This window comes from Eschrichtius robustus, chromosome 14, assembly GCF_028021215.1.
Source record: "Eschrichtius robustus isolate mEscRob2 chromosome 14, mEscRob2.pri, whole genome shotgun sequence".
Lineage (NCBI taxonomy): Eukaryota > Metazoa > Chordata > Mammalia > Artiodactyla > Eschrichtiidae > Eschrichtius > Eschrichtius robustus.
In genome coordinates this window covers 72153517-72166605 of record NC_090837.1, presented here as the reverse complement: position 1 = coordinate 72166605, position 13089 = coordinate 72153517, and the positions used below count along the sequence as shown (strand labels likewise).

Genomic DNA, 13089 nt, shown 5'->3' with positions numbered 1-13089 from the left:
GGATGATATGAGTAGGTAACTCATAGAAGAATATATACAAATGTCCAATAAATATATAAAATGCATAATCACACTAGAAATCAAGGAAGAGCAAATTAAAATGAGAGTTTTTTTTAACCTCTGTCACTAAAGACTGGTGATAATTAAAAAGGAATTATAATATCCAGTGTGGGGGAGGGTTTCTGGGAATGGGACTCTTACACACTTTTGGTGGGAATATAAATTGAGAAGGCTTTTTTTGGAGGGTGATTTGGCACTGTTTTCCAAAATTTAAAACACATATTCCTCTGATCTAGTAAATCCACTTTCTCAGAAGTCCTAGCCTAGAGAAACATTCTCAGAGATGCCCATGAATATCTGTCTGAGGATGTTCATGTAGCTTTATTTGGCAGTAGTGAAAAAACAAATAGGGTGACCCTGAACTGTGGAAAACTCCATATTATGAACATGGTGGTTAGCATGTACTGATAAGGAAAGATCTATACGATGTATTTATTACTAGGTGAAAAACAGAACAGCAGATAATAGAACGATCTCAATTATGTAACCATAAAAAGTTGTGTATTTGTGAGATATAGGTATGTAAATGCAGAAAAAGGACTGGAAAAGTACATACCAAGCTTAGCAGTGGCTCCCTCTGGGGAGAGGAGTGGGATTGGGGGATAGCGTGAAGGGGGACTTTCTGTGTTTTATTCCATATGACTTTGTGTTGTGTTAATCTTTTGCAGTGAGAATGTATTCATAATATACTTTTTTTTTTTTTTAATTTGAAGAAAGTGGGGTAGATGAGCTAAAAGGCCCATAACCTGATAGTATGGTTTAGATAAAGCTGGGGCTGGGACACAAAGTGGAGATGGTGACGAAGGACCATGAGGCTAGGGGAAAGGGGGGAAGTGGGCGATGTTTTGTGCTTTAGACAGACCTGTGCCACACCGAGTAACAAGCAGATGTTCTTGTGAGACATGCCAACTGCAGGGTTTATATTCTGAAATTCCCCTCTCTTTGGTATGGTTCAGCTGTGTATTTGAATTGACTATGAATGAGGAACTCTATAGGTTGGTTAAAGGATACTCTTAGAGAAGGTGGGAGGGGTGGGCCTTAGGATTGCAGCATTTCGTGGAAATATCTTTTACTCCACTTAAAAAAGATATATTTTATATCTATATAGATTTATATAGATTATTTATATAAATTATGGATCATAGTTTTGAAAATTATTCTGTAATGTGCTAGCCAGTATTGGTCAAGGGGCCATGCTTGGTTTGGCTTTAATATTCAAGCTAGAGACTTTTTGCTGGAGAAGAACACCTGAGAGATGAAGGCCACTGTTCTTTTACAGTTCTTCCCGGTTCTGTAGAGGGGAGTTTCACATTTTAGAGAATTGTGTCCTATCTGAGCTTCTACTGTCAAGGATACAGTTTTGCCTTCAAGGGAAGTGCCATGTGTCTGAAATAAGAATCAGCCCTGAGAAGGACTCATAACCCTCTTTTATGTTCCTTTTAGGGCATCAATTGAAGAGAAATACGGCAAAGATCTGCTCAGCCTCTCTAGGAAGAAGCCATGTGGACAGTCTGAGACCAAGTAGGTGCCACATTTCTTTCTGGTTTCTAGGTTGGCTGATACCACTCAGGAGCCCCCATCACTTCAGCAGGCAGAGCTGGCCAGTAGGGTGAAGTGTGTTGGGTGAAAAAAATTTTTAATTTTTTTTTTATTTCCAGTTGTGAAAAATATATAGAAAAATAGAAAGAAAGCTAAAATGAATTATGAAGCCATGACCCATTATTAATATTTTCTAAATTTTCCTTGAAGACCTTTCCTATGTATACTTTTTATAGGTAGAATTATACATAATTTTATGCTAGAAGTTTAATAGGGAGGGTATTCTTGTTTTATTTCTATGTGTATATATATATATGTGTGTGTGTGTGTGTGTGTGTGTATAAAACACACACATAGTTTGTGATAGCTACAAGAGACTCTCTTTGCACTATTTCATAGTTCTCACCACCAGTGTGAGATTTCTTTACCACAATTATTTATTCTTCCATCATTCATTGAATACTCTGAGGATACAGAGATGGCCAGACATGGTGCCTACTTTAGGATCACACTCCCTCGTATACAGGGCTGGCTTCGTGGGCAGTCATATAGGATCTCACACATAGGTAGGCTTCATAATTGGTTTAATGCTCTTTGCTGTCACTATTTGAAATTCTTAGTGATTTATAAACAAGGGGTCCTACATTTTCATTTTGCAGTGGGCCTCACAAATTATGTAGCCAGTCCTACTCACATGGAAATTTCTAAATTCCTTCTCTAACATAGCATACTGAGGGAGACTTGGGGGAAATTGTTTAGGCAGACCTTTGAAGATCTCTGCAGATGTAATCACACCTCATGCTGACATGCACACTGCTTTGGCTGTGCTGTAGACAGCTGCAGAGACCCCCTGAGGTCTGTGTCCCCTCAGAGGTAGTACTGGGAGCAGACAAGACATTGCCCTTCCCCTTCTCTTCTCTTGATCCTAAGACACACACACACACACACACTCACTCATCCCAGACTACAAAGTACTGGATTATTGTGGAGGAGGAAAACATTGGGAGATATTTAAAATATTAACAGTTACATAAACCTTAAAAACTTGTTACCCTCAGACATAGGACATTAGTACAAGGAGAATTTGTTTGTTGATTATATTCTATATATTTTGGATGTTTTAAATGAAAAAATTTAAAACACACTGAAAAGTAAAAAGACAAACGTAATGAATGGCTGTGAATCCATCACTCAGATTTAACAATTATTCATACTTGTCATATTTTCTTAATGTAGTTTTTTGGTGAATTTAAACCTGGAGTCAGCTATTTTTCCAAATATTTCTCCAGGTTCTCCTTTCATGATTAATCATATTTAGAGATGAAACTCTGAGTTCTAGTGTTGGTCATTGTCACAGAGATGTCACTGTTTCTAGGCTCTTTCAGGGGACAGATTTTAAAAGCCTGAGTTCATATTGATATTTCCAATTCTAATTAACTTTACAGTTCACTTAACCTCTTTCATTTTATATTTATTTCCTCTTGCACTGAAAAATCTTGGTTCCTGACAATATTAGCAGAATTATTTGCTTTATATGGCAATATATAGTAAAATGTTTCAAAATAATATTAATACTGCTACTAACAATAAAACTTCTGAATGAAACTTAACATTTCTTAGCAGTTCTTTTTGCAGTTCTTCTTGACCTTATGTCCCACTAAGAACACTGTGTTCTAAGGTCATGTAAAATACTATTTTCTCTGTGTGATTATGTAAACAGTTTTATATATAGTTAAGTTTGTTTGTTTTAAATTTTAAGGATTATTTTCTTTTCCTGCTTGGTTTAGTTTCTTTTTTGAATATGTAAAACATTTCTATGTTCGAGGTCAGAACTGCATAGTATTAGGTAGGTTTCACTGTCATTCAAGGAGGGTTTAGCTACTTTCAAGGAAGATTAGTGGGTCAGTTGATCCAAAAACTTGTTTATTCATAAAGAAGCATAAGCCATTTGGGAAGATATCCAAAAAAATTTTAGGTGGTGTGATGGAAAATAGCCATATTCTCTCACATAGTACTTCTTGAAAAATATATTTGGCAGAATGAGTCTGATCCAAGGTGATATTTCTTGCACATTTCACTTAAACTTGGTAAATTCATTAAGAGACTATAGCGCCATTCTCTTCTGTGACGAAAGCCCGTCAGTTTTCCTTCTAAGAATTCCTCAGAGAGGAAGGTGCAACAGGATATGAGACCTGGGCACTGTGTTTCCAAGGTGGAAGTGAAAGGCCATTCAGGTACTTCTGTTTTTGTCACCTCCAGGATGATCTTTAGTAAGGTGCCCTAGATGAGAGTGCACGACTTTGTTTGTCCAGGGACTAAATAGGATTTTTTCACCTCATCGACCACTTTGAGAGACTTCAGCTTTCTGATAGGCCCCGTTAGGGTTTAAGGCCAAAGTGCTTATTAAAAGGTGGCAGAATATTTTCTTTTCCCACAGTTAAGGAGAACACCAGGGAGAAGAGGGCAAGAACGTGGCGAGAACACCATCCCCAAGGTTCAGATTCTATCCTCAGATTGTCGCCACGTTTTGGACATGGGAAACGGCGATAAAGTGATGGTGTGGGACAACAAAGCTGATGACAAACTAAAGGGAGTTTGGGGCTGCTATTTTAGTGGCGTTTTAGGCAGTCACTTAGGGTGGGAGAAAAATTTTAGACCCTGAACAGACTTTATCTCTAAGTCACTTTCCAACTCCACACCTCACTATGGGGAAGACTTCCAGTTGTGTCTGCAGCCATAGCCATCTTTCTCTCTCACTAATTCCAGTCATAAGTCTGCTCTCCAGTGGGGCTCATTCATCCTTCTGGGCCACTTGTGCATTTGTTTGGATATGGACACTTTTCTAGTGCATTGCATTCCCTGAAAATTGTATCATAAGATGGATAAAGTGTATGGAGACTGTGCAGTTATGTTTTTCTGCTCAGTGTGTTTGTAATAACTGGGAATGTTTATGTGAGAAAAGGCAGGGAGAAATAAGAACGCTTTGTTTTGGGACAAATAAACAGAGTGAGAAAAATGAGGTGCAGCTAAAAGAAGGGGCCAGCTGGAAGATACAAGGGTTATTAGTTTGCAAAATAGTAGAACTTGCCATCTACATATATACATATAGAATATGATCCATGATCCCATGCTGTTGTGGCTAGGGGCTGGGGGACCATGACTTCTCTAAGTCCCATTCCTTCTTGAGTAGCTGGAGTGAGCCCAGTGAGATATGCTTCCATGAAGGCGGCAGTGAGCAAGAAAATCCCCAGGGCCACTTCACCTCAAAAGGAGGCTTATTAAGGACGTGTAGGATGGGGGTGAACTAAAACCATGGGCAAGGGTGAGCTAGAAGGGAGGAGGAGCCCTGGGTTATGAGGGAGAGGAGGGGGGAGACTGAGAGAAGGTATGAAAAATGAGTTATGGTCTTCTCCACAGAAACTGTGAGGTAAGAAATGTGTCTTGTTTTAAGCTGCTAAATTTGTGGTAGTTTGTTCATCAGCGATAGAACACTAAATCAATGTGTTTAATGTCTGTCTCCTCTGTTAAGACTCTTAAGTCTGGGAAAATATCTGTCTTGTACTGTTGAATCACCAACATCTGATGCAATGTCTGGCCCATAGTTTATGTGCAGTAAGTATGTGATGATTGAAGAATGGATGAAAAAGGAGGTGATCAGGAGCCACAGTTTGAATCCTTCCTTTATTGGCTTGTATTCATATTTCTAATTACCATACTTTAAAGAATGACTGGTATTCTTATGAGAAAGGGACCATAACTCCCCTATTATTGTTGGGGGAAATGAAGCGTAAAGAATTTTGGCATCTGGCTCCACCCAGATGGGCAGTGAAGCATTTATGATGCTCGTGCCTGGGACTGAAAGGGTAAGAGAGGGGAAACTGGACTGAAGAAGTCTTGACCTTTTGTTGTCTTCTCAAGCTCCCAGGCAAAGATCAGACCATAGGCTATCAGTTAAGATGTGGGCTGGGAGAAACATACAATGGCATTATAATAAGGTTATACAGCCAATTTCCAGAACTGAAATTATGTATGTGCTTTTTTTTTAAGCACCCTGAAGCGGGCCCTTGACGTCTTCAAGCTACGTAAGTGATTCTTTAAAAATGTATTTGCTGTCCTTGGCAGGCTCTGTGTCTGTCATCAAAGATGGGTTTTAATTTGAACAGCAATCTCATACTGGGTGAAAAAAAAAAAAATTAGAGCAACTCCTAAGGTGAGGAATAGCCCTTCAGAGTTGAAATGAGCTGGAGAACCGTCCACACTTGCACGTTATGATGTACATTTGACTTACTTAGGGCAGTGGTTTTCACACTGGAAACTCAGGGTGAGGCCCTGGCACTGATCTTCCAGGGGTCCTGTCCAGTTCTAGTATTCCCTGGGCCTGTTACTCAGAATTTAAGACTTTAAGTCCTTCTGTTCTTCATGCTTCCAAGCTAAGGACTTTAATGTGGCACAGTATGTGCTTAACATGTTTCTGTAGCTAGTTGAGTGGTTCTAGACATCTTTCCATTTCAGTTCATGCAGATCTGTCTCACTCTCACATTTAAAATTTTTTTATTCTACAAAATGCCACATTTCCCCCAGAAAGGTGATACTGGTTTTTTCCCCACCAACAGTGCTGTTTTTCCCCATGCTTGCCAATACCAAGAATTTTTACACTTTAAAAATTTTGCCAAACTGAAAGGTAAAAAGTGATAGTTTTCAGGGTTTTAAAGCTTTGTGTTTTTTCAGTAGTTTTAAGGCTGAATACAATTTCAAATGTTTACTGGCTATCTGGCCAATCTTTTTAAAAATTTCATGTTCCTTAACCATTTTAAAAATACTAGAATATATATATTTATTTTGATTTGTGAACGCTCTTTGTTACATAAATTGCAAATATTTTTTCCAGTTTGTCATGTACCTTCTAACCTTGTTCAAGGTTATTTGACACACACACAAGTTTAAAATTTTTTCTTAGATCAGATCTGTCAGTCTTTCTAGCTTTAATGCCATCTTCAATTTGTTTTCTTAGAACAAGAAAGATAAGCATTTCGGTTTTTCTATTAAAAAAGTAAGCCATGCTTATTACAAAGAAAATAAAGGGAAAAACACCAATAATCTTTCTATCCAGAGATAAATTTCTTACGGGTTCATGAGATGTTAGAGATGGAAAGAACCTTAGAGTCATGTGATGAGAAATAGGATTGAATTTGAAATTGTAGTGGGTTTAGTAATGTGTACTAGCATGTGAGCTCCATGAGCTTCTCCCTGGCCCTGGGCATACACTAGGTTAGTAGCAGTTAGTGGTAGGAAGCTAAGCTAAAGGTTTGCCAGCTTGGTCTTGGTGGCCAGGGTAATGCTGGGCACACGGAGGGGCTCAATAAATGTTGGTGACCAAGTGAAGCAGGTTAACTTTACCACTTGGCCTAGCATTTTGTGTGTATTTTAACTTTTTGTATAGTTTCTTTGGTTGGAATTCAGACATGTGTAGATCTTGTTTATTTTTTTAAATTCTTTTTGCAGAAGTAGACAATGTGGCACAAAGTCACATTCAGCTTGCACAGACTCTAAGAGAAGAGGCCAGGAAGATGGAAGAATTCAGGGAAAAGCAAAAGTTACAGCGAAAAAAGGTTGGGTTTACGTATGTGTTAAGATGTTGCCATTCTTCCAGCAGAAAATTCCAGGCTTGTTTGTTCATTAAACTCCTTGACCCATTTCCTACCCTCAAGCACCCACACTCTTCTTTTAACCTATGAGATTATTTACTGGGAACCATACGGGCACTCAGTCTAGATGGTGATGCCTCTGTGCCCATTTGCACGTTAGGGCAGTTCTTTTTTAATTGCTGTAAGAGTCGGGGATCCAGCCTGCTTTCCTCTTCTTTTTATATCTGCTGCCACTGTTAAAACTATGACTGGAAAGGGGAACCCCTCTGTCTTCATAAGGGTCTAGCATGTGCTACCAAGGTGGTAGGTTCTCAGACCACACTCCTCCTCCTGGACAAGGCAGTAAGGGGAGGATAAGAAGTGGAGGGGACCCATGTTCTCCCTGGAGACCATAATGTCGTCCAACCGCCCTATTTTACAAATAGGGAAGCTGAGGCCCTGGGAAATTCAAGTCTTTTTGGCCTCAAAACAGATGTTTACAGGCTCTTTTTCATTGATAGGATTTATTCTGGCCAATTATGTGGAAGGAGATGGGAGTGAACAAGAGTTAATAAAACTGGTAAATATTTGGGAAGTTATAGGCATCAAGAAAAGAAGTCCAGATTTATATTAAAGTGTTCCTTAGACTAGACCACTGTTCTGACTTCCTTCTGTTTTGTTCCTAAAAGACTTGTACATTCAGGTTGGCCTGGCAGCCAGATAGGGCCCTTCCAGAACTTTTACATTTAATTAATTAAATTTGTTGGCCACACCAGAAGCACAGAGTCTTAACCTCTGGACCGCCAGGGAAGTCCCCAGAACTTTTTTTAACATCTGGTCTCCAGGGTTGGAATGAACTTCACGTGGGGGATAAGCTCTTCCCTATTTGGCATCCGAATATTCCCACCCAGGTCTCTTCAGACAGCTCTGCATGGACTTTTTGGACATCTTTCTTCATCTTGGCCCTTTACTGTCTGGAAGTCTGCAGTGTGTATTCAGTAAACAGCTGGCTCTACCCCTACTTCAATCTCAGCAACTTTGCCTGTGGTTCTAAATCAGAGTCTAATTCCAGCTTCCTTGGTGGCCACTTGGCATTCAGAGTGGGTGGCAGTATCTTAAGAGCTTGACTGCCTTACATATATTGTCATTTTTACTGCTGTGCCTCTTATAGGAAGGAAGGGTAGAAACCAACAATTAAGGAACACTATGTCAGGTGTTTTCACACAAACTCAAGCTTCATGTATGAGGTTTGAGGGGGTGCATCTGACCTAAAGTACTTTTCAGAGCAGAAATATTATGTATATTACACCCATCTATTGGATGGTCAAACTCTTTTTGGCTGACATTGCCAGCCCTGCCTGCCTCTCCAAAGGATTTACAATTTTTCAGAAGCAAAATGCCTTAGACAACCAGAGTCTGTGCACACATGATTTCCCCTAAGAGGAGAAGAGGGTCATTTCCTCACATTCTCAAGTGCCCTCGGTTGCCTTAGTTATTTCAGGGAGAGTTTTGTTAATTTTGCAAGGCTTCTGAAACTTCCCCTCCTAGCAGGTTACAAAGACCAAGTTCTCGCAGCTAGAAGAACTGTTCTGAATTCTCTTAAGCAATAGAGGCGCCTGGGCTCATTCCACCACTGTCATCCAAATTCCCTATTTTGTGTGCTCTCAAGAGCAGGAAAACACCTTCTGAGCTTTCTTTGCAGAGTCCGAAGTTCATTAATAAATTTGTAATTACTTGTGTCACAATGAACTCTGGGTTGTTCCACTTCTGTATTGATACCTTTTTTTTAAAAAAAGCAAACTTTTGGAGAAAATGTGTTAGTGTTAACTTCTCGTTTTCACTGGCCAAACCCTGCATGCGCTGGTCTCTCACTTCTTGGAAATTAAGCCATTTCCAGGAAATCCATCAGTTAGTTTCTTTTAGCAAACTGGGATGGGGGAGGTGCAGATGGAATGGCTGGTAGAAGTTTTGGTGAACTCATTTACAGAACTACTGTGTTCTGAGGGTGGTAACCAGTGCGGCCATGACCATCTCTCCCCCACAGCATAGAGCATGGCTAGAGAGAGACTGACGTGATAGTAATCATGACAAAGTGTGACGAGCCTTAAAAGGTAGGGAAGAGAAGGTGCCAGCTGAACATGCAGCGGGGACACTTAACCTAATTTATAGGTCTGGGGAGGCCTTCTGGAGGCAGCGACCTTGAAGCTAAAGCCAGCAGAGTGAAAGGCAGTGTGGGTGAGGGCAGAGTGAGAGGAGTCTCTCACCCCTGGAGGTTGGCAGGCAGGGAGGGATCTTCAGAGCCACTCTCAGGAGGCTTGACATTTTAGGTGCTGGAGTTCCGTCCCAGCCCAGAACGTCATGCCTGACAAAGGCAGCATGTGGTCAGTCATTCTCTCCTTTGGTGCGCATATTAAGATAGGGACGATCACAGCAGAATGTTCTGCCTATGTCGAGAGCAGTCTCCAAAGGGAACCTCTTTGGTCATGCAGGTTGTCACTTCCAGTTTTCAGAGTACAGTCCGAATGTATGTAGACAGACAAACAGACCACTTAGCAGCTCTGTCAGTAATTTACTGCAGGGTCACTTGGGTCATTTATAAATAACTTCTTCCTTTTCCCCTCCCTCTTGCTTCTCCCCACTTGATAGCATAGAGGATTGTGTTTTTGCACTATTTTGTGTTATTGATAACAAAACATAATCAAATTTCTACCGGAGTTGGTCTAAGCAGAAAGAATGAGTCCTAGAAGAAAAACTTCCCCAAGGAGTCCTGAAAGAGGGGACTTCCCTGGCAGTCCAGTGGTTAAGACTCTGCACTTCCACTGCAGGGGACACGGGTTCGATCCCTGGTTGGGAAACTAAGATCCCACGTGCTGCATGGTGCGGTCAAAAAAAAAAAAAAAAAAAGGAGTCCTGAAAGAGAACTCGTGACTTTCTGGGGTCACTATGAATAGGCCACCCTACAAGTGAGTATGGACATGAGGAGACTTAAATCAAGGTGGTATAGCAGACAGAGCTGGACTGGATGTCACTGAGTGGCCTTGAGCAATATCACCCCATGGGCCCTGGGGATCATACCTGTCAGATGAGAGCTGGACTGCTGCTCTCTAAGATCCTGCCGACATACAAGTGCCAGGAATCTTTGAAGGCAGAGAGAAGAATGGTATGAAGTAGAACTTTGTAGACACGCGAGAGGTGCTTGAAGCAGGTGTTACGTAGAACTTGGAGATAAGGAGGCCTGGCTTGGGCCATAAACTATAAATTAATAGCGGCTGCTGAACTGGAAGAATGGCAGTGTGTATATTCGGACTAGAAAGGACCACGGATGGACCGACATTGCTAATTGATCTGCTCTGTGGAGCCTGGGAAAATCAGGGTTTACTATTATGAATAAACCCTGCCCCTCCTGGCAGAGGCACATAGGTGCTCACGTGAGCCACACAGCTCCCTGTCTTTGATGGCAGGGAGCTGCCCATGAGTCTTTCCCGGTCGGGTCACGTTGGAGCCCTGTCTGTTCTCCATGTCCTTGGAGCCTCCTTGGGACCATTAGCTACCTCCTGGTCCCTCAATTTCAGCTGGGCTGGAAGATGGCTGTTCTGTTCCCGGAGGGTCCCTTGGGGCTCCCCCAAGGGAGTTTCGTGTGGTCCACAAAGTTCATATTTGAAGTGAGACCATCCCAAACCTTCCATCCAGATATCTTGAAAATCCATCCATGTTTGTGTGCTATGGTAACAGACAAAAACTTAGTTTTCCAGAAGAAAGAGAAATATTTTAATATCATTTTTCAACATTATTTTGCATTATATAATTTTGTACAAGAGCAATGCCATAGCTCATTTTGAATTATTGCGTTTCTTGGCCTTTTATATACCCATTTGGTTTTAAAGAGCTATCATAAGGAAAATGATAGTTTTGGATAATGATTAGGAACAAGGGCACAGGAGTCTGGCTGTGCCCAAATCCCAACTCTGCTACTTGTTGAGAGTATTACCTTGGGTGAGTTAATCCATCTCAGTTTACTGTCAAGAAAATGGGGATGAGTACTCACAGTTGTTGTGATGCATGAAAGCTGCTTAGCACGTAATAGTGCTTAATAAATGGGAGCTACTATTATGTCTGAGAGCTACATTGTTATTATTAGCTCCATTATTTTGACTAATAAAAGTATTAACATCACAGCCACAGCAAAGAAGTTGCTCCCAAGTGAACTTGAAGAGTAGCTTACCTTTCCTGGATTAGATGGGGTAAAGAGTAGGGGAACAGCTTCTTTTAGCTGTCCCACAAGCATTTCTTCCCTTCATACTGCTTGGGCTCCTTGCTGGTGAAGGACATGCCATTGACAGATGCCACAGAAGTGAATGTTTCTGAGTCTTTAACTGTGCTGACATAGGCTTACAGAATAAAGACCCCTTTTAAAATATAAATGGTGCTTTAACAAAGTTTTAAAATCCCTTTTTGAAACCTAAGTTCCTTGATTCCAGATTTACTGATGAGAATACTCTAAGATGATCAGTGATTCTCAGTAGTGGCTGGTGGCCACCCAGGTTCAAAGGTGGGCAAATTGTTCAGCTTTTCTGTGCTGCAGTCTCCTTATTTGTGAAATGGGAGTAATAATAAATAGCACATCTACCCTCTGGGTTGTGTGAGGACTAATTGAGATAAACCACGTTGAACACTCGGCCCTCAAGATAAGCTGGTGTTAACAATTGGTTTTGATTATTAATAGTGCCTGTTCTCTCTCCGCAGACGGAGCTTATAATGGATGCTGCCCATAAACAAAAGGGCTTACAATTCAAGAAAACCATGGATGTGAGTCTCACTATGTTGCCTTTTTTTTTTGTAATGGTGACATTTTCTGATATCCTGTGCTATGTATCAACATATTCCTGAAAATAACATTAGTGCAGTGTTTTAGAGAAAACAGCTTTTGGTGGTTTGACTTTCTATTTAAGCCCTTGGAAAGGGTGAGGATGAAATCAGACAGAAGAAATACAATGATGTTATCTTTCTGGCAACCTGGGAAGGTATAGCAAGTCAACTTAAATATTTCAGACCAGGGCATGTATACTTTATGATGTCTTTTATCTTGTTGGGTTTGAGCTTCTTCCCTGTTAAGACTGTTTTGAATCTTGATTTCTTACCTATTTTTATTGAGTTTTAAGATATCTGCCAATAGTAAAAGCCTCCTTTACTTCAAGTAATTTATTTTAAAAATGCTTAACAAGATAGAACTAAGAGAAGTTGCTGGGGACCTCACACTAGCTTTTCATGAATCTCTTAACAATGAAACTTTGTTACTGGAACATCTGTGACTCCATCTTTGTACAGAAGTATCATCGTGATATTCTATAACTATGACATCATATCTGGTAACTTGGTCAAAAAAGAAAATGTCACCAATGTTGATGGCGTATGCAGTCTGTTCTGCTTTTTTTTCTTTGATGCAGAGCACCTGAAAAGCGATTGATAAATAGGGAATGATGTCAGTGTAATGCAGAAATGGTGTTAGTTGATATATGATTACTCCCAGGACTTTTATGTTTTGAGCAATCTAGGGACAGCTCTCTCACAATTAAAGAGAAAGCCTTATTGAAATATAATTTTCCTATTTCCTCTACCTACATTTAGAGCCATAACAGTGTTAAAATTTTCGCTTCAACTGTCAAAAGTAATTTAGAAAACTCAGAAGAGAAAGGAAGACTATTGTATTTACTCATTTTTTGCTTGGTGTGTGTTTTTTCTTCTGCTGTTCCAAGGTTTCTTCTTTTATAATTTTCTTTTGCTTGGAGAACTTCTTTAGCCATTCTTCAGGGTAGGTCTGCTAGTGATAACTACTCTTAGTTTTCCTTTAGTGATTTCCTCTTCATTC

The 13089-nt window shown here is 40.3% G+C and overlaps 1 protein-coding gene across 1 annotated transcript in view; it reads left to right on the top strand.

The window, feature by feature from the left end:
• PSTPIP2 (proline-serine-threonine phosphatase interacting protein 2) overlaps nt 1–13089 on the top strand; it is an 86737-nt gene that overhangs the window by 60747 nt on the left and 12901 nt on the right. The window contains exons 3-6 of the mRNA XM_068563404.1: nt 1504–1581; nt 5647–5681; nt 7102–7208; nt 11967–12029. Of these exons, the coding sequence (XP_068419505.1) occupies nt 1504–1581; nt 5647–5681; nt 7102–7208; nt 11967–12029 (283 nt within the window). The remainder of the gene's footprint in view (nt 1–1503; nt 1582–5646; nt 5682–7101; nt 7209–11966; nt 12030–13089) is intronic.